The following is a 22,451-nucleotide window of genomic DNA, read 5'->3' as shown; positions in this document are numbered from 1 at the left end:
TCATCTTGGTGAGACGGTTGGACTAGAGAAGTTACCAGAATTTCGTGGGGACTGAAGAGGCACAGATGGAGAACTGGGAGACAGTTTTCTTGGGCTGCATAGATCGCCGTTATGCAACTTCCACAGAAGTTCTTCATTTTCCATTGACAAACGTTTGTTGACTTTAGATTCTTTCTCTAAGGACTCCTGTAAAACAGCTTGCTCAGTAGAAAGTTGCCTGCAAAAGACAGATTTACATCAGAGCACGTCACAGAGTTGGTTACGGATTCGTTGTTCAAGAATAGTTTGAACTTGCATAAAACTGCTTTGCTTACAACTGAATTACTTCCTTAGGATGAGAATGAAATGAGGATTTATCACGTTTGCAGCCCTGTGGGATTTACATTTGTAGCTTGTAAAAGCTGGAGGAAGTTCCAATAAGGAGTATTCCTGAAGGCCAGTAAATTTGACCAGAAAAAGTACCTGAAAAGTGAGACTTGTCCCACTAACAATGACATCTTCAGTGGCCATGCTCAAGCCTTGGGCTCTTGGAGCAGGCTCAGCTCTATGCAGAAACTCAAACAAAAAAGGTTTTCCTATTCATTCCAGGAGCATTTAAAGTTAGGAGAACCTCAGACTCATTTTATTCATGCTAAATATTATTGTCATTGCTAACTAAAACATACTCGTCTTTTCACTGATCTATATTGGGCACAAATCACTCAACTGAAGCAGTTAAAAGTTGAGTCAGGTTTAACTGAGAGGTCAGTAGTACTTGGTGAGCCTGCAGCAATCTGCTCTAAGATGGAATTTTTGGAGATGCTTCTTCTCCCTGAAATGTTGCTTTGGAGTGCTTTGATGAGCCTTACTTTACAGTCTCTTCCTGTTTGGTTTTCTACAGAAGAATGTACAGCTATAAAGACAGAAGTGGAAAAGGAAAGATTTCTTCTACAGAAAACTACATAAACCTAGACTCTGATGTTTACACGTTTTTCTTGTTACAGGAACATCCTCCCCAGGTTAGTGAGAATATCTCAAAAGTTCTCAGATATTTTTCACCTTGAAAGTTCCATGTGCTTGTCCATCCGAGCTTTTAATTCTTCATTTTCCTGCTGAACCTTCTTTAATTTATCCATTAGGATTGTGTTGTTTTCCACCTTAGAATAAAAGGTCACAGTTTAAAATAAAAGTGACACACATGCACTCAAGATACCAACATTCTTAGCACAGAGTTTACAGACCTTGTTACCATAAAGGGAAAAACGGGCAGAGTGACTTTTGAGTAAGAGGAGACTGACCTGCTCTCATGGCTTAATATTTTGAAATAGTCAAACAGGTCTACTTACCTTACTCTTGTGTAACGCTGGCGTTGTGCCACTTTTGCTGATGAGATGGCAGAAGAGAAGCTGGATAAGGTCTATGCTACTCAACTAGCAGATTCTAGTAATTTTTGTGAGTTACAGGCAGCAGTTCTGTAAGCTGCTGCGGACTGGAGGCTGCCTGAAGTACCATGCTAAAGCAAGAAATGGAAGAGGTTCCCCTTTGTGCACACCTCTCCCTGCTACTCTCCTGATTTTACTCCATTGCTGCAAGATATTACCAATAGTTATGGAAAAAAATAATTTTCAAATGGTTGTACGTTCCAAAGGCTTCTCTGCTGTGACAGACTTCTGTCAGAAAGATGAGGGCTGACAAGTAACGTTCTAGTTGTAGATCAATGGTACGGTGCAACATATGATGTTGTGCAACACTCAACAAATAACATGAATGCATTCCCTTGGATACAAACCCTTCTGTATTTTCTCGTTAAAATATTGCTCAACCTGTTATTACAACTCCACCCAGGATAAGGCCACAAATTAGATATGCCAAATAATGTTAAGTTCTGCCCCCAGAATTGCTGTTTCATGTAAAATTATGCATGGGTTGGGAACAAATCCACACAGCTGAACAAATACTTTAAAGCTGACAAGTGTTTGATCTGAGCTAGTCAACTCCAGATGAAAATATGATCTCTTCTTGTTTAATTAATGTAGCTACCATGTTAAGGTTTTCCTAACAGTGCAGTCTGTCTTCCGTAATACTTGAGTCAATGTGAACAGGTGAGGATTTTTTCTTTAGGAGATGGGGTAAAAGAGAGGAGAAGGTGTAGAAGAGGCTCTCAGATAGCTCCATACTAACTTGCTATAGTTTGTGCAACTCAGTAGCTGTCTTAAGAGATGGAAAGACCACTTACAGCATTCTGTTCCCCCTCGCTGCAGCCCAACACAAACAAAATTGTACCTGCAGTGGGAATGCACCCCATAACTTTTGCTAGAGAAACAGTCCAAAATTGCCAGACCACAAGGGAAACCCACCAGTTTGTCCATCTTCATTAACTTTACATCTTGCTGATGGAGTTTCTCATTCTTGATCTCCAGCACCGCTTTCAAACTTTCCAGCTCCTGTTCCAGATACATGATCTGCGGGTTTTTCTGAAAGATTTCCACAGAGTTTGCTTATTACCTTAATTTCATGGATGATTTAAGTGTTTCCCTGCTATTTAAGAAAGAGCAAGAAAATAAAGATCATAATGACAGTTCTTTGTTCTAGGTGAAATCAAGTTTGACAGCTTTGCATAAGAAAAAGATCCGGTAGTGCTTTCTCATCTGATTTTCTTTGTTCTTCTTCATTTTAAATCAAGAGTTGCAGTTTCCCTTAGCAGGTGTTCAGAATAGACTTTGTACATATGTGAAAAATCCTCATGAGTCAGAGGATGGCACTGAGGCTGTCACAGCCCAACCTGTTCTGTGAGAGTGCTGAAAGGCTCCCTTTAAGGCGAGGAGTTCCAAAATTTATTCTGCATTACTCAGAACCCATCCCAGGAGATAATAAGAGTAAACATTTGAAGATTTATTCAGGTGCTGGAACGGTTCAAAAAACACACAAGCTTATAAAGCCATGCATTTGGCTGTAGCTAGTTTTCACTGTTTTCTACCTGAAGGTACGTAGTTCATAAGAAGAAATTCAACATTTTTCATTTTACATTCTTCCAGAAGGCCTGGCAATGCAATTGCATTTAAAAGTCCTGCACTGTCTTGTGTTTGTGACTTATCTACAGTACAGTACATAAGACTTGGCTTTTTTTGGGGGGGGTGGGTGGAAGAGTGGGGACAGACAGTCTGTTTTTTTCAGAGATGTCTCTTCCAGAGTAAGGAAGCATTCAAGCACTGTAGAGTAAATCGCATTCTTAATATTTCAAAGGCAAAGAAATAATGAGGAGAAACAAAGTTCATTTCAAGATAGTATGAATGGAAAACAGACAGAAGTTAATCAGTGACTGAGTCTATCTTTAAAAACAAACAATTTCTCTTAGCACGTTTTGGTGGAAAGCTGAGGTACCATGATGAGTACAGCAGCCGAAGGTGTGCAGGAGATGCCTGTAGTTTTGTGGGATGCAGTCCACAGTACATGTCAGAGCCCTGTGCAGGAATTAAGTACAGAACCACCACACTTCACAGTGACACAAGGGCCTGATCCAGTCTGTGTCTGTTCTGCCTGCTCTCCTGTCCTTCTCTCTTGCCTACTCATAGCAGAACACCAAGCCAGATAAAAAAATCTGAAAAGAGCCAGATAAGGTTTTAGAAAAAAAATATAGGAATATCAAGTGATGCTACTTAAATACTACTGGAAAGCTAGGCATACGCTCTATTGTCAAAGGGCAAACAGAAGTTCTAGTAGTGCAGCATGTGTGTTTACTAGGGAAGAATATGCTAAATCAAACCATTATCTTTCCATACAGAAGCCTGAAGCTTATGAAGCTTATCTGTCAGGATGCAAAGCGTATTTGCAACTGTGTAAAAATCACTTAACTATTGCTCTAAAATAACATCTGAGCACAGCTAAGCACAGTGTTCTCTTTGGTATCACCTCTCCCAAACACAGCAACACTGTGTTCTTGCATTCTTCTTGCAGCTCTACCCTACCACTAGAATAAATAACAAGAGAAAGAAAAAAATGGTCCAATGAGAACTAGAGCTGCTTCTAGTTGCTAACCCTGCACTTTTGCACACAAAGCAGACTTTTTTTTTCTGGCTTTTTCCCCTCCCAAAGCTCTCTATGTTTATGTTTGGTTTTCCATCCTCAAGGCTCCCTGTAGCTGAGCCAAAGGTCACGTTACTGGAGTTTTGCCCTACTGTTCTCTGGTCTTTCTCTGCCCCACTCTCCTGACCCTGAGCTCTATTACTCTTTATATTTTTCTCCAAGCGTGTATCTGTTGCTCTTTAAGCTTATTTGAGTGTTTGACCAAGTCAAAAACAGGATGAATACTAAATGACACAAAGTAGCTGAGGCATATAAATCAACTGTGTCCAAACCCACTGTAATCAACGGACTGTCCTAACAGGTAAAACAGACTGACACTTGCAAGTCCGCCCATTTAAAGTAGCAAAACTGACAAAAATCTGAGGATCTGCCACTAACAATTCTAAACGTTTTTTTTTAAGCACGGAGTTTCTCTTTGTCAGACATTACTGCAGGTCACACTGAAAATAAACTAGAAAATAAATATGTCTGTTTCTAGCCATCTCCAAATGCATGAAAAACTTCTCTCAAACATTTCTAATCCCAGGAGCATCATAGATGACAACAGCCTTGGGAGAAAGGTGAGAATGAAAAGTTTATCTAAAGGATACACCAGAAACAAGCACAGGTCATAAGTTCATTAAAGACTCAAGTACAAGAAGTGAATTTTGTAGCAGTGATACAAGACAGCCTACACACCATCATGGTGCTGATTGAGCATTTATCAGCTTGCTTCTCATCAGTTATGGTACACCTGCATACACTCAGATCTCAAGATTCACTTAGGCTTTAACTTACACACTCAATAGATTTATAACAGTGAAGTTAATAACATTGTACTGCTTGACAGAAACTTCTGGTAGGCAATCCGTTTACATACAATATTAATTGTATCGCAGCTCTCCATCAGATTTGATTACAAACCTTTCACATCATGCAATAAAATAAACCCGAGCATAAAAATTCTGCCTGTCTGCTTTACTTTTGGAGATCTGGACTTACAGGACTGGCTTTTTCTTTGGCTGTTTGTTTTTGCTCTTCCAATTTCAGCTTCTCACTTAGAGCAATGTTTTCACATTTTAATTCATCAATTTTTTTCTGAAACGAAAAGACAGAGCACAGTAAGGCCAAGAATTCAGTGCGCATCTCCAAAATCCCATATAAGTTTTAGATCTGCAATGACTCAACCCCCAAATGTACCTCTAGCAATTCCTGCTTCTCCTTAAAGGAATCTTCAATTGACTTCCTTTCGGATTCATGGGCGTTCTTGAGCTCTGCAACAAATGATTTTTGTAGATTTTTAATATATGATGATGACTTTTTTTTTTTTTTTTTTTTTTAGAAAGGACAAATAGCCAAAACACATACGTACAGATGCAGAGTCACTGCCAACATGGAAAGAACATTTATCACAAACCATCCCAAAGCCTACACAAAGTATCAGATTTATCACCGCTCCAGACTTGTGGGTTGTCCTCTCACAAACACATTTCATTAGTTGGCAGCATCTCAAGTTTGAAAGCACTCATCTATATGCAACAAATGGATGAATTGAGCACAGATCCACATCCAACAAAAGCTGAGCTTCTGAAGGGAATTAGAGGCAAAAAACATATCATGCGTCTCCCAGGCATTTATTGAAAAACATTTCCTTCCCTACTTTGGAAATATCACGCAGAAGAGCTCTTCAGTTATGCTGGAAATGCCTTTAAGGAGACAAAAGGATCACTGGAAATTTGCTTGTCAGGTGGAATCAAAGGGAGGATGGAAACAATCACCTCTGAAATCATCTAGACACCATGCAATGTCAACCTGAACACACCTCTTCCTAGAAAAAACTCCGCTCTTCTAAACAATGCATAATATTTCTCAACTTGAGAAACATTCCCACATCAATCTGGACGCCACCCAACCCTACCTAACGTTCATCTCAATTTGGAGGTGCTTCTTACAGAACTGCGGGGGTGGTAGGGAAAGAGTTGCTCCTTTACCATGGCATTTTGAGGGCAGGCTGTAATTTAGACACGTCTTTTAAAAGTCATCTTAAACTGTTTTGAAAGTTTCATTCAATCATGACGGAAGCACGGTTGTTTCTGTATATAAAATAGACTTGTTCAGATCCAAAAGGAGGAATTCAGCCAGCATTTGTAAGGATAGCTGACGAGCAAGAAGAAGGAAATGTACATATTCAGGTTTAATGTATTTGAATATTTTTGTTTGTGACTAGCAGTACTACGTTGTATGGACTTGAATACAAAATACTTGCCCGAAAAAGAGGATTCATATTTCTTTTTCAGCTCCTCTACTTTTTCTGAGTGGCTGTTTTCAAGTTGCAGCTTTAAGTTTTCATGTGTGACATTTAAGTTGTCCACCTGCAATATGACAAGATGAGTTTTTTCCCTTAGTGTGACATTTTAACCCTTGCTTAAAGTATTGTTATGGTGGTTTTATGCTGTGCTTAAGTCTAGGTAGCATTAACAGATGGTCACAGGAAAAGCTAAGCCACATACAACACTTAATAGATGAGAACAGTTTACAGACACCAACAGAATGTACGTGCCTCTCACACACATGGAATTGCTGCAAAGCAGGTTCCCAAGCCAGGTGTGGTTTTATAAACCTTAAAACTCAAGCTGCTTCAAGTACTCGTAGAGCTCCAGACGTAACCAAAGCTTGCAGAATGCTGAATTTCTACCATGTTAAAACACAACCTTAAGGCTTGGCCAGCTTTGCATACTAACATTTTCTTTTGTAATTGCAATCAAGTAGAGTTTCACATTAGATAAAATATATTCATTAATAGCCAAAATAAATAAACAAGTAAATAAATAAAGATTCCTCAAGGGCTCACTTGTAGCAGAAAACAATTGTTGAAGAATATTCCTACTCCAAATACCACAAACCTGCTCCTGGAGCTGCGCTTTGTACTTCTCAGCTTCTTCAATGCAGATACTTTGGAGCTTCTCACATTCTGCGGTGTAAAACTGCTTGAGCCTCTCCTCCAGTTCAGCTAAATCGCTGTGATGCTGCTCATTTAATTTCTGCAGGAATCCTTCATAGGTAGCTTGCAGTTCATTCCTGTCTCTCTCCAATTTCTCACAAGCTGCAGAAGTTGTTACTGGAGATGGCAAAATTTAAAAAAAAAAAAAAAAAAAAAAAAAAAAAAAAAAAAAAAAAAAAAGTCATCTGGTCAAGTTCATTGCTAAATTCACAGCCCCATTACAGGTACTGAGGATGGAAATATGCCTGCTTAGGAACAGAGGCATACAAAGACAAATATCATTTATCCATGAAACCAGTGCCACCCCCAAAGGCACAAGAAAAGGCCCTTGCAAAAATACTGAATACATTGTGTCTTATGTTAAGAATTAATTCAATCTAGTTAAATCAGGAACCCTCACATAAAGCACAAATGTGACAGTTTGTCATGACATAGAAGAATGAATGTCTCACTGGAGATACTGGAGTGCTCCAATAAAAAAATTAATTGGATTTGCTACTTCACCTAATTTGATCCCATTTCAGGAGCTATTTGTCAGAGTACTTCACTTTCTAATGTATAAACCACTTAGCTAAATTGGAATGTCTTAACATCCTGAAGGCCATCCATCCAGCATGCCACCCATGCTCAACTACAGAGCACTGAGGCAACTGCACAGACTGTCCTAAGCAGAGTAATACAGAAGCACCAACCTGAAACATACTGCTAACTGCGTGCACCAAATAGATTTAAATATGCAAGACAGAGAGCAGTTCAGGCCCAGGGCAGCACGTTAAGGAAGCAAACAACAGAATACTTTACAGCCTCTCCATACATTTTTATTAACAAAGGTAAGTAGAGGAAACTGCTTAGGTTTGTCTCTCTATATTTACTGAGCTGACTAAAAGGCAAAACAGAAACTTGTGCTTTAGAGTTTGAAATTTAGCACTTACACCTCCCAGCAAAGGTGCTGGAACAGAAAGAATCCCTTTTCTGCTGATAATGTGACTGGAACAAACCCCTCGTGCAGCTGCACACAGGGGCTGGAAGCAAGGTGAAACAGGACTGCTAGCAGAAGCACGAGGTCACTGACCTCAAGCACGAGCACTTCTGTGCAGCATTTATCACTTTTGTTTAAAATAAATTTTAAAATTAATCAGATGAGTACCTCCTTAAGAGAAAAATCAACCAGAACCTTAACATGATCTTAAATGAAATGCAGGAGAGTTAATGTGCACACTCACTTCATAGCAGCTTGGCACACTGCCCAAACAACATAAACTCTGTGGAAGCATTAGAAGATTCAAGAATTTTGGTACAGGCATTACAGGAAATTCTTATCATAGCTTTGTTTGGGCACTAAGATACATGGATCGTAGGTCTTCAAGGGCTGAGTCCCAAACCAGTCCCGGCTTTAGCTGTCCTGAAAGCAGCCTGCTTGAAGTTGGGCATGTGTCAGTTTTGCCCTCTGCTACAGCTCAGCAAAAGCAAGAGAATAAATGAATGGTACCTGCACTCCTTTAAGGAGAATGCAGCAAAGTCCTGGCACTACTGCGATCAATTGGTGCGTGCACTTGAAGTGTAGGAGAAAGCTGTATTGCATGGAGATCTCTTTGCATCTGTATCTGCTTGAATTACTGGTGCCTTTTTGTTGCAAGTTTTTGTTTTAGAAACCAACAAACCAACCCCACAAGAACCCAGCTGCTTCAGCTCTGTGCAAGTGTTCTGTTGGAAAGCTCTGCTGAGCAGGACAGCACTAAGGCAAGCTGTTCATCCTGCCATTGGCAATGATGCAATGAAAAGCTCAACACAAACACATCACAACTTTCACTCATGATTTCACAGCTTTTTTTCTTTCCTTATCTTAATTCTTTCTATGAATGACAGTCATAAACAGATTCCTTTGGGGAAGGGAAGAAGAAAAAAAAATGAGCAAACTCCTATCACATCACACTGACAAAGTTACTGACTGTGCATGCTCTGCATTTTCATGCTTTTGGGGAAAAAGAAATGTCATAAATAGGGGACGTTATTTGTAATGCAAAGAAACAGGGAGAGAACCAAAAGGAAACATCACTCAACCAGCAACACGCAGAACGGATCTGGCCATTTACCACTGAGTCACGGCAGCACAGAGGCAAGCAGCTCACATGCCTCATTTAAAGTAATTGTAGTGAACTGCTTCAGATGATCCACTTCCTCTAAAAATGGAGTCATCTGATTCGACTTATAAGGCCAGAGCCACTGCTTTGCCTCTGGTGAGCTAAAAGAATTTGCTGCCTCACTTTGCCTTGTCTTTAAATGTCAGCATAGAGATCTTCAGATGACGCAAAACATTTCAGAAAAAAATCAAACAGCAAACCCTGCCTTTGTCAAAGAGAACAGCCACATCAGGTCTTGTTCAGCCAGTCTGCAATCCAGATTTATGTGAAGACTCATGTTATGAAGACAAACAAAAACTAACTTTTAAAGTCTGCACCGGCAGTTGGAAGTTACCTTGAAGGTACGTCCTGGCCTTCCCACAGCCCTGCAGACAGCATGTCTTGCTGCACTCTTGCCATGCAGGCAGGGAGCAAAACCACCAGTGGGCTCCCAAGGACCACGAGCGAGCAGTGAACTGCATGTGAAGTTCCAGCAAAAGCTCCAACTGAAGAACTGTTCTGAAATTATGAGAAGCCCTCTAAACAACGATGGTCTGTCCCTTTGCTCAAGACTCAAGTGTCTGCTGCATTGTGCACAGCTCTGTTCATCTCCACACTCAGTAATACAATTTATGACTGCACATTGCCTTGTTTCAAGAAAGGGACAGGCCATGCAAGAGGCAATCGATCCTTTTGCTGGGCCACTTACGCACAGCAGGGAATACTGCAAAACTTCTGACTGACTTTGATAACTCAATGTAAGACTTCTTTCCCAGACCTGCTGTTTAATTTTGTGAAAAAAAATTGCAACTAGAACTTGCACACTTCTAGAAGCACATAAAACTCCATTTCAACTTCTCATGAACTTCAGAGACATTCTGAAGTATATGCTTGTTTTTCATACGTTCCTCTGCCTTCTTATAGCGCTTCCCTTCACAGTTCCACATCTTCCTTAGGCCACTCATTACAAAATAAGACCACAGACTTTGAGCAAAGAGCAACAGGAGATGCAAATGGTCTGGCAGCATTTGAAAGAAAAATAAAGTCAGTAAATCAAGCAGGGTTTACTTCATTACTAATATAGCAAATCCATTTTTTTTTTTTCTGCACTTGGTTGTCCCAGTGAATGATCCAAGACAAACCATCACCGCTGCATTATAACAGCACAGAGCAAGATTATTTCGTATTTCTATGCTTCTAACCCCTGTTTATTACACAGCACAATAAGAACGTGGTTCTTTTGGGCAGAACCACCACCACCTCTGGCAATCACAGGAAGTTTCTGAAATTCGGTAGCAGCGTACCTTGTGACCAGAAATGCTGCTTTCAGCTTGTGAACTTAACGCCTGTATGGAGATGTGAACAGTGGCCACTTCCACCCCACGTGTCACTGCACAGCTGTGTGTGTGAGCTATCTGAACCCCAGCCCAGGGGATGTGGAAAGCGGGCACCAGCAGCACCTTTCTGCATGAGAAACCACAGCCACAGAGGTTGCCCTTTTTCATAGAATCCCAAAGAAATCTCTCTCACATTTCCAGCAAAAGCAGCCAAGGGGTAAGCCTTTACAATTGCACAGCATCTTTTTCTTACAAAATTTAGTTTGTTTTTATTCCAGTTACCTAACAATTCATCACAGTAAATCAATTCAGTCCTTATGGATCAAGTACTTACATAAAAACATTTCTCAACTTACTCTACTCTCACTTAAAAGCCACCGTAACCACAGCTCAGAGGAGATAAAACAGCTTACCTAAATTGAATCACTTTGAAGCAAAAGTTATCTTCATAAAACTATCCAAGTCACTCCCTGGCCCAGCCATGTTTCATGAAACAAGAAGCCATGGGGCTGTCTGACATTCTGAAGCAGAGGTTGCTGAAGCAGCAAACTGGTGGCACTTTAATAGGTGTGGGGGATGTGAAATGAGGATCATTGCCAGAGAACACCAAGCATTTAGCATGGTGCTGCATCACAGTGCATTTTATTGTTCTTACTTTATTAATCACATAGGAATATTTGTGCATGTGTTCTGTTGACCAGCAGTTCTACTGGAGACACGCAGGCTTCTTTCCTTCACTATATAAAGGTTTATTATTATAATCATCCAATAATTAATTTGCGTTTTTGGCAGATTCTTAGTATTGGAAATTCTTCCACCCAAGCATGCTTTCAGTTTATGACCAAGTTTCTCTGGGTGTTACCCATGGCACAGCGTCAAGCCAAGTTTTGGGCAGGCTGAAATGAGCCAGGTAAACCAAGAGAACGCTTTAGGGCACACAGAGGTGGGTAAGGCTGAATGCTCAGATGAAGTACACAGGTATCTGCTGAGAAGAAAGCTCCTATCCTTCAGTACTACGAATACCACCACAGTGTCAGCAGGCAGGCAAACGCATGGGAAGGAATGCTTCTCCCCCCACATGATTGATGGAAATGTCTAGCTTCTGTTAAATGCTTTTAAGAATTACCCAAACCTGGAAACCAAACCATATTTACTTCATCTGCCAGTAAAGAAACTGAACAAAAAAACCAATAGCCTTTATATCCCAACTTCCAAAGCACACCTTAAAGGTCATTTACTAATAAAAAATAGCACAGAAAATTACGTGAAAGTATTTCTGAAGAAAATGCTGTTTATCAATTGCAATGCAGAGGAGTCCAGTGTAGCTGCACAGGATACATGCACATCCCTCCTGCCCACTAAAAAGATTCCTGGCTGCAGGTCCAAAGGGGCCAGCAGCCGCTGTGCCAGCCCTGCAGCACCACGGGCCTGGGCTGCAGCCAGCAGAGCTGCAGACTGAAATAATCCAGAGTCAAACTCACTGCAAGGAGCAGTCTCATGTCACTGTGGAAATATGCAGTTCTTGCTGCTTCTACTTACATAATTAAACAGGCAACTAGAAATGATTTATATAGCAGCTTGTACCTTAATGAGCAGGGAAATTTAAGTGACAAGCAGCATTCGGATCTGCTCCAGGTTCCCAGGACCAAAGCAGTTACACTGAAATCTCCCCGGTTCAATCTCTGAGGCTGTGAATGGATCTGCCCCCCTCTGAAAAGCCCTTCCCCAACACCATCATGTCCAACCCCCCTCAGGGTGCATGGGGAATGCCCTCCATGTGTGCTCTAAGGACACCACAGCTGTCTATGGGAGATCTTAGGGCAATGCAGCAATGCATGCTTCAATCAGCCCACACTGCTAACGCTCCATTTGCACGCTGTCATTAGACAAGAATGTATTTGAATAGGAAGTGTATTGCGGAATTACAGAATTTTACAGCAAGCCAGTCAGTTTTACAAGGTAGATAAAGGAGCCTGGGAACATACACAACTAAATTTCAAAAAGGCAGAAACCAAGGACTCAACACTGCAAGGTGTGAGCAGAAGCAGATTCTGTGCTCCTCTCAAACTTGGCAATATCCTGCACGCAGCCTACATGGAGCTTGACACACCTGGTTCCTCTTCCTAGATGGCCTAATCCCAGACTGTGAACAACATGCCTTACAAACACGTCAGCCTGGGACTCTGTGAGACCTGTAGTGTCTGTACAACCAAAGAAGATTCAAATGTCAGCCTGTGCCTAACTGACACCATCAATCAAAATTCTCAGAGCTTACCTCAAATAGCCTATGGGAACCTGAAGTACAGCTGTACACATTTAACAGTGGAAACACAAGCTGATTAGCAGGTGTGTATTTAAACAGGTTACTGTCAGCTAAAGCTAACACTGCAAGAATGTTTTTGCAAAGCTGGTCAACAAGTGAGGGCCAGCTGGCTTTTTTATTTATCTACTTTAAACAAACCTTCTTCAAGCCAGATAGAACTGAAGACATGTCCAGTTTTGCAGTACTGCAGTTAATACATTCCCATCCCATGCTAAGAGATACAGACAGTCTACATGCATGATGGAGTTAAGACACAGGACCCTGCATGAAGATAAATGCTGCTCTGAAATTACAGGCAGTTTGGAAACCTGAGGCTGCCCTCAGCTGCTCTGCAGAGCTGGCACAGAAGTGTTACCACTGCAAGAGGATGGTGGTGGCCTTAGACAATATCACCTACTGCCGGCTCTGCAGGTAGGTGCCATGCAGCACAGAGGGGCTGATTTGTCCAAAGCTGTCTGGGTACCCTTTGGCAGGACAGTGCATTCTTGTAGTAGGAGCCCCGTCCCAGGTCTCTGGAATGAACTAAGCTTTCAGAAAACAACCAACAACCAATGCAAGGAGCCTGTTTGCACAGTACTACCCTCACTCTAATTTTGTCACTTTCAGAGTAGCAGATGTGCTGATGCTGCAGTCAAGGGACACGGCCTCCATCTCCCCCAGCAGCCCTTTCCCCTTTGGTTGTTCTGGCACTCACTGGGCAGGCAGGTGAGCCCAACCACTAGCTTTCCCAAGTGCTGACACAAGGACAGAAAGGCAGAGGGCTGCAAGGCTTGCTCACAGGCAGCTGCTACTGGGACTGGCCTGGAAGAGACACAAAACTGCAACCCTGACACTTTGCCACCAGAACTGTTAAAGGCTGCAGCTTGACAGATGCCATCGTGCACTAAGCTCTAGAAAAGCCTCTGCTCTTCAGCACTAACTTCCAGCAATGAAAACACATCTCTGAAATGCGTTTTGTATCTTCAGTACACTCATATACTTGCTTGGTCTGCAAGGCTTCCTCTGTTCATGCCACTACCCGCCAGGCTTTCAGCTCTTTCAACAGACGTGCTGATGGAGTCGCCCACCCTGCTAATCAGCACTAATAAAAAATCTGATAATTAAACATACACCTGCATGCAACAAGGCCTACCCACACAAGACAAGTTGGGCTGAAACAGCTTCCGAAGCATGTGAAAATACAAGTTTCCAACTTCTCAGTAATCAGTCATGATCCAAAACTACTTCACACAAATCACTGCTGCTTCCCAAGGATCTTTCCTTTGTAAAGGGGTTCCATAACAACAGAGGTGAGCTGTCTATAAAAGGATAGCTTCATTTTCAAGCACCATCAGTTTCAATTTGATGACTTTTTAGACTCCACAAGATTATCCTGCTTCAAGATTGAATCAGTTCTATGAAGTTGCCATTAAATGCAGTTAAACCAAGCTTCAAAGTTTGCAAAACCAGCCCTTGCACATTACAGCTCCATTTCATATTACAGTTGTCTGCTAGGCTGAGTTTAAAAATTTAATGTCATCAGCCTGATACCATTTCTTTCTGTTAGTTTCACATTTATTCACCAACAAGCAACTAACAGAAAACAAAGATTTTGTGCAGTGTATTTCACAGATTTATAGATTTCTGCTTCATATCTCTAGAAACAGCATACAAAGTGGGTATCTAGGCAGAGGGCACAATGCGGGACAGCCTCCCAGGTTCAGGAAGGGAGTGCTTTGCCCACCAGATGCAGATTCCATGAGCAGAGAAAGGCAGAGTGGTGCAGAGCAATGCAGCAGTGCAGCACCCAAGCAGAACTCAGCCAGGGAACTCATTGCCTGCCATTACAATGCCATGGCATCTCTCTTTCCATAGACCTGGTCTGCTTACAGATCTGTTTTCATTCAGATTTGGAAAAATAGGTTCTTACCTAGTTCTCCTCGCAGGTTGACTAGTTCTTGAGATAACTCTTTGTGTTGCTTCAGTGCTTCCTCCCTCTGCAGAAGGAAAAACAGAGACAAACATAAGTGATCCAAACAGGGCACCTTCCAATAACTTGCATATGCTGTGTAGGAAAACAAGAGGCAGGAGCAAGAAGCCAAGCTATGAATCATTTAGGATAACAGTCCTGCTGTTACCAAATACACAGATGTCCTGTTGTTAAGCAAGTTATATTTTAAAACAGAGAACAGTTTTTTCCAGGATAACACTGCAATTAAGATCCTGCTTCACAGCCATTAATTACATATTTTATGATGGGTGGAGCAACATAACCTTACAGCACAAACCAAGCGATTGCTGACAAGGGCACCGGAGTACGGTGAAAGAGGCATGCACTAAGATAAATATCTGAAGCTTCCTTAAGGAAAATACAACAAGCACGACCCCCAAACTTTGCTAAGCGCTCCGGCTGCCCCCGGCAAGGTGCGTGAGGGGCTCGCAGTAGCACACAGAGGCGGCCGCTGCCCTCCCTGCTGCACCGGGGCGGGGAAAAAAAAAGAAAAAAGAGGAAAAAAGAGGAGCCCATCCCCACACCGCCGCCCCCCAAAGCAGCCCAGCGCGAGGAGCCCCCCGGCAGCGTTACCCTGGCTGCGGCGCACTGGGGGTAGAGGCACAGCCTGCTGCTGGCGCAGCCCATCTCGGGGCAGCCGCAGCCGCGAGCGCCGCCAGCCGCAGTCCTGCCCTCCGCGCAGCCGGGCTCCGGGCGTTTTCCCGGCGGAGGGGAGGGGAGCGCTGCCCTTCCCCTCGGCCGCGGCAGCCCGCGCGCGCCCCGTGGACGCGCCGCTGCCGCCCTGCGTGCGGGGACGGCGAGGGGGAGGCCGGGCGGCCGGCGCACGCCCCGAGGCAGGCTGGCGACGGAGCTGCAGCGCAGGCTGAGCCGCGGCTTTGTGCCGCTCCTTCCACCGGGACGCACCCGGCGCAGCGCGGCCGTCCATCCCGCACGGGAGCGTCCCGCTGCTCGACCCGTGCGGTCCGGCCGTCCCGGTGAGAACCGCGGGCTGAGCGCTCGCTTGGACACGGACACGCTTGGAGAGCTTAAGCAGCCGTGCCCTGGCTCGAGCGCCGAGACGCTTTTACACCACCGGAGCAAAAACCTGGAATGCTGGAAACCTCTCCTCGTCCCCGTGCCATGCCCCCTGCTGAGCAGGGAGCTCCACCGGCTGCCCACGGTGCTGCCCCGGTCCCGTCGGGAGGAGGGGGGTCACTGCTCTGCTCCCTGCAGCCGTGCCCACCTCAAGACCCAGGACTGCATGCTGCAGTGAGCCGAGCTCTGCCAATGCCAAGCAGGAGCTTTCCAGCAAACGAACCACCAAAGCATTTTCCAAAGCTTCCTTCTGTAGTAACCTTGTTCATTATTAAATCAGTGCACACTGAGGAGGTTGGATGTTCTTTACCACTCCCTCCCAGCTTCACTTCTTTGTTTGCATACTCACTCTTTATCCTAATTCTAAAAAATAACCATCCTTGAACCCAGGTTCTCCCAGCCTGCCTGAGTTAGCAGGACAGCCTGATTTTCCTTCCCCTCAGCCTAATGGCCGGACCACGCAGCAGCCCCTGGGGAGATGCTAATATTTGCAGTGAATGTTCCCAAAGGCCTTCCTTCCTCATGGTCCACAGAACATTTTGTATCCCTTTTAATTAAAACAATCTGATGAGGAAAGGACACGTATTAGAATATACTAAGCACTGACCAGAGGCCAAAACCTTAAAATAAAATGAAGTATCAGCTGCTCAATTGACACACACATAAATATATACATATATATTACATTTCCTGCATTCTGCTGCTCTTGCACCCTTCCCCTTTTTACTGGTGCTGTTGAATACTATGCCCTCAGTCTCCCACTTGCCCATTTTTATTGCCCTGCAACAAAACAGGCTGTAGATGATCTTGAAAGGCCCCTTCCAATTCAGAGAATTCTACGATTCTGTACAGAGGCAGTCTGATGTGGTCATACAGTTAAGCAGCCACATTCAGTACTCAGATTGAAAAGCAATTCATTTAGCACTACTATCATCTAAGTCGTTAAATAAAGCTCCAGCTATAGCGGTCTTCCCATGAAAACTCAAAAGTTTAAGACCTGAGATTAAAGTAGTAGTAAAATACCCAAAACCACTTGAATGATCCATTGAGAACCATCTTCAGTGTTTAGTTTGAAGGCAGGCATGTGAGTACTTTTTGCTGGAACATCAAGCTACCTTCTAGCTTGTATTTCACAAGATTCTAGATGAAAATCAGTATTAGAAACTGAAAGAACAGATCCAAGAGGCAGGATCAAGCAGTTCTGGCATTTCTCCAGATAAATCTGGCAATAACAAAGAGCTTTTTCTAGCAAGATGATCCTTGAATCACTGTCAAAGACTCAAGGAGGGTCTTTGTAACAGTTCCTGGCAAATATATGAGCTTAATGCAAGATCATGTAGAATGACTGAGGACCTATTTTTCTCATTTCAAAAGAATCTGTTACAGCTGTACAAGAAATTCAGTGTAGCTTTTGCAAAAGCAAACATGGAAGCAATATGAAGCGATGAGAATAGAGCTGGGGGATAAAAGCTTTGCCACAGGCACCACTATTAATGTGCACTTCTCCACGCAAAACAGTTCTCAGCATAACACTGGAGCCTTAGACATTTCTTGTTATGTGAAAGATTACATTAAAAATCCTCCACAGTTCTTGAGAATTAGTCAAGAAACTCCGGGGAAAAACGTTCCCAACAGAAAGGACACTGTGATCAGGTGAAAACATGAAAGCAGGAAAAACGAGGAGGTACAAGGTGGGGGGAGGATGTGACTGTTTCAAGATGACAAAGCCAGGAACAGAATAAACGACAAAGTTTCTTATTTGGAATTTTTGTTACTGGCAATTACAAAGCGCAGTTACAGGCTTAAGAGTGTTTTTCCTAGCAACCAGCTGTTTTTACTGCAGTTCAAACAGATCAGCCTAGTAGCATTTTAGACAAACAATGGAGAGAACATGTCAAGGGCAGCCCAGTTCCCATTGCTCCGCCTCCTTCAAAAGCAGGATGCTCTGCACAGGTCTACATTCCAAAGTGAATAAGAAAGGTACCCAACACCAAGCACACAAACAGCCGACCTTCTGGGCCATGCACATATACCAGAAGTTCAGCTGTGACAGAAGATACCTCCAAGAGCTGAGGTATCAGCACTTCCAACTGGCAGGTATTGCTCAAACAACCCACACAGCAACTTTGCAGACCCCAGATCACAGAGCAGGCAGTTTTATGGCAAACTGGTAACTCCTATTGTCAATGCTTCCTTGTGAGGCTGCACCAGGCCAACTGCTTTGGATTTCTCAGCCCATCCCACTGCTGGCCAGATGGTGTGGAGCTCCATGTTCTGCTTGTCAGTCACAGCTTAGAGAGACCTAGGTTGGCCGTGCTCCCCTAAGAAGAGGGCTCAAGAGTCCTGTTTTCCTTTGGCAAGTTTTTCCTCCCAAGTTAACTATAGTAAGCCCTTCAGCAGCTATCAAATGCAAACAATGAACCACGGCAGGATTTCAGTCCTGAGTACATGTGCCCAATAAGCTAATGTCACCCATCTTCCACCACACTCCTTTTTGAAAGGAAATGTGTGCTCCTTAGGAGTTGTACTTAAAAAAGAGCCACTATTATTGTGTTTTTTGTTGTTCTTGTTGTTGTTGTTTTGTTTCGTTTTTAAATATCAAGCAGCAATGTGGGATCAACAAGCAAATCACAAACTCCTCAAACATTTCCGTAGTCTACCCCATGCAATGCATCATTCTTCCAGGATTTCTGCAGCATTTCCAAGTTAGCAAACTTCAAGCAACTGCCATTTTACGAAGTCCCACCACTAAGTTCTTCAGTTCTCAGATTAATATTTCTGTATCTTGCAAAGCCTTGATTGTAAATGTTCACTTTCTGGTTTGAAATAAGTATCACGCATGGCTCCAACAGAACACTGCAAAATACCACCATATTTACTATGGAATAGCCACATCCAATGTTCAGTACTGAAATATTTAAAGAAATAAGGTGGTGCTGTAGGACTCTTTTCATGACAAACATCCCTGCTTATTCTGGGATATTCTTCTCTTAGGGCTGTGATGCAACATGGTCCCTTCCAAGAGAAGAGGGAACAAAGCTGAGATGATGCTATCATGGCATGCACAAACACAGGAAGCTTTTGAGTAACACAAAGGCAGCAATCATACCTGCTACAGGCAGAACCAAAAGGTTGGAAGCAGCTCTGATCTGAATGGCTACACATCAGCCTTCTAGCTTTATCACTAATACACCTCTCCTTAACAAGGCATTTTGAGAGTTGATACATACGGGAGGTGAACAACCTTCAACATATAAAATACACTAGCTTTTATATGTTTTATAAAACATTCTATTAGAAAAGACTAAATAAAACTTGTTCAGAATACATAAGACAGAAATTCATCACGGGCAGCAAGAACAGAAGCATTTGTGTGCTTTGCTGCCATACATAGTGTCAAATTAATTTTATTCCAGGAAATGAAGGGCTGGTTTTGAAAGCCATCTGATATCAAACCACGAGCACTTACTCCTGAAACTGTATTCAGAGGGAAATATTGACTATCTTAAATAAATAAATAATGGTTATTTGCAAGCAATTCTGTAATGTCAGTGCTTAGACCTCACAGGACACTGACATTGTTTGCACAGAGGAACAGATTATCATTTAACTATTTTTTAATACTTGAGCAGGTTCAGTTGTCAACAACTCCCAGCACAGAGTGGATCGCTCTCATCCAAGCAGATACTCTCTTGATCAGACAAAGCACTAGAAAGTGAAGCCTGCTCCATCCTTGTGCTGGGGCAGCCATGAAAAGATCACCAGCCATAATGTAGAAACTGAGTCACACCTCTGTGTAAACTCCAGACACTCACGTGTCAGCAGCTGTAGCTCAAAAGTAGTTATGAAAGGGTAACAAAAGGTCATTCATATCCGCTTTGCAGTATTAAATTAGAATTGATTATTTTGGTCCTTATGTTCTACCAGTTCCTGCTCCCGCTATTCTGGCAAATCCCTGTCCTCTAAATAAATCTCAGAAGCAAAATCAAGCTAAAGAAGTTAGCCAAGGAAGTGGCACAAGAAACAGCCTTTACCCTCTGCCCCAAGTGCATTTTTGAATGGAGGAATAGACTATTACTGCAATTACTGAAAAAGACATTAATCATCTCAAATCAGTAAATCTGGCATGAAATTACTACTTTCAAATTACTCTTGACATTGTTAAGTGTGTTGCCTTTTTATGAGATAAAAGAAGCAATAAATTTTCACCTGTCCTTGACTTACTGCTTCAAAGAGAATTAAATTAGGCCTCAGATTATGCTTCCTTATTAAGTAAGAGAGACTTACTGTAACTTACAATATTTGACTTCTCTCGTTTGCTAGATACTTTTATGGAGAATGAGGCATTCGTTCCCTGATGTTTAGTATGTGAAACACTAAAGCAGAGAACCAGCCAAACAGGATTCCTATGAGTCACTTAATATTTAACATGGGCATTACAGTTGTGGGCTCTTTGTGCTTTTACAAACTTTAGATGCTTCTTATCATCCTATGGAACTTTGTCTTCCCATTTTAAAGAAGTGATGTCTTTACAAAGTTAGGTCTAGATACAGTAACATCCACTATTGAACTTTATGGCCCATTTTCTTACTCTGAAAGATTTCTGAACTGTGATATCAGTTAAAACATGTCATACAGAATGACTTCCCTGTGAAAATTCTGATCTCGTAAGCAACTAAATTCACCCTATTTGAGTAACTGCTCATTTCATTTTTCAGCATTTTCTGAAGCTTGTCTCAATTCATCTGATTCAAGCATTAGACAAAGTTTCAAACAGATACCATGCAGCTTTGACAAATGATATTGCCGTAAGTTCTAGTATCTATGAGATTATAATCACTTATGTTTTTTTAGAATGTTAAGATTCGAAACTTTATGTTTGAACAAAACATTACAGCATCTGCTTTAAGTCCTTTCAAGACATTTAGAATTTCACCTGCAAATACAGTATAGAAAAGCACAAAGATGTTACTTTATATATTTCATTAGCCCCTCCTTTCATTTCAAATTTTAAGAGATACATCTAGCTTGCTACTTTGTAATTAACTTTGCATCTTCTTAAACAAACAAATAAATAAAAATTAGAAGAAATAACAAGGTAGGGATGGGAACAGGCTTCCTCATGGAAGGCAATACTGGGTGCCTGAGACATCAAGCTTGCTTTCAAGTTAAAGACTTGACTTCTCAACAGACTTGTTCTCTCAACTTGTTCAGAGTAGCAGAGCACAGGACTCCCAGTTCTCTCCATTGTCCGCTCTGAATACTCAACCACACCTGGACCAAAGTGTCCTTCAAGAAACTGGAAAGTTATGAGCTCACAAAACTTCAAAGATGCCAAAAATATTCTGTTGCTAAAAATGGTTTTATCAGTTAGCAGCTACGTATCACAGAGAACTTCAGAATAATTTGAAGCCTCCTTGCTTTCCAGCAGCTCCCTCTAAGACAGCAAAGGCTTCCAGAGCCCAGCTCTGAAAGGGGAAGATACTTTGTATTTTTTATATCTGAAGAAACACAAATTATCTCAATTAAATACCCCCATTCTCTGTTTTGAAGAAGGAGACATCCATACTTTCAAAATCCAGAGCTGAAGAGCAGAAGTGCATTTTGAATGAGCATCCTAATGAAAACCAGACAAGTTTGATGTTAGGTTCTGGAAAGTCAAAATTATAAATTTAAAAACTCACAGACAAGCATCTGTGCTTAATGGCCCTGCCAACATATTTCATATTTATATACCAAAAATACAATTGTTCCAAAACTCTTCTGTTTACCACTAAGGGTTTAGGTTTTAGTGATGGAATTTGCACTTCAGCTCTATAAGAAGTTTCTCACCTAATGAACATTTTCTGTTACACTTCCATAAAGGCCAGAAGAAATTATTCTGATGAATGTTTCCCTGTGCACAGAAAAAACTCTTCAAGTGCCAGAAAATTCTCAAGAAAACTAAATACCCTTGACTCTTACAGTCATCTGTGTGTCAGGAAATGCCAGTTATAGTAGCTCACACAATAAGGGTGGTCTTTTTATTTCCACCTAGAGATACTAAAGACTATTTCAGCCACACAATTTCTAGCTCATTACTTATGTTGCTTCCTGCATCATATCCACAATTAACGGTATCCTCATATTACTGTCCACACTCCTTACCCCACAAATCACATTCCTCCTGTGATGGAAACTTCTTTAAGAAGTCACCATATTCATTTCAAAGTAAAATTTGAGTTGTAAACTCCAGTCTTCTCATAAGCATGTCAAGAGAAGAACAGCAGTAAAGCTTGATTTCTGTTCGTTTCTTAATCACAGGCACAATTCTGAAGCTTACTTCTACTACTGAATCTTTTGGGAGCTCTTGAAGCACTTGAAAAGATTTATTTCTTAAATGAGAAAAACACAACTGTGTATCAGTAAAACTTTTTTTTTTTTTTTTAAACTTGACTATTTCTCTAAGTGGCAGTTAAGATGCATGCATTCAAATATGAGGCTAAAAAGTCAATTCACGTTTTCAATATCAACAGAACATTTTAGGCAATACATTTCCTCTTTTCCTCTTCACTTGAGAGTTAAG

General features: G+C 41.9%; 1 protein-coding gene across 4 annotated transcripts in view; it reads right to left on the bottom strand.

Moving 5' to 3' along the window:
• Window positions 1–22,451, bottom strand: part of MTUS1 (microtubule associated scaffold protein 1) — a gene marked incomplete at both ends in the record, with an annotated part of 81,539 nt that continues 59,088 nt past the window's right edge. For 3 of the 4 annotated variants that reach the window (XM_079534475.1, XM_079534476.1, XM_079534477.1), the window contains 8 exons: window positions 1–217; window positions 1,039–1,136; window positions 2,337–2,453; window positions 5,044–5,139; window positions 5,242–5,315; window positions 6,308–6,413; window positions 6,945–7,159; window positions 14,732–14,798. In XM_079534475.1, coding sequence (XP_079390601.1) covers window positions 1–217; window positions 1,039–1,136; window positions 2,337–2,453; window positions 5,044–5,139; window positions 5,242–5,315; window positions 6,308–6,413; window positions 6,945–7,159; window positions 14,732–14,798 — 990 coding nt within the window. Of the gene's footprint in view, window positions 218–1,038; window positions 1,137–2,336; window positions 2,454–5,043; window positions 5,140–5,241; window positions 5,316–6,307; window positions 6,414–6,944; window positions 7,160–14,731; window positions 14,799–15,385; window positions 15,440–22,451 lie in introns of those variants that run through there. The other variant, XM_079534478.1, reaches the window with a different exon arrangement.

This window comes from Tetrao urogallus, assembly GCF_951394365.1.
Source record: "Tetrao urogallus genome assembly, chromosome: 4".
Taxonomy (NCBI): Eukaryota; Metazoa; Chordata; class Aves; order Galliformes; family Phasianidae; genus Tetrao; species Tetrao urogallus.
Note: the sequence above shows the minus strand (reverse complement) of the source record. Positions and strands in the feature narration are given on the sequence as shown.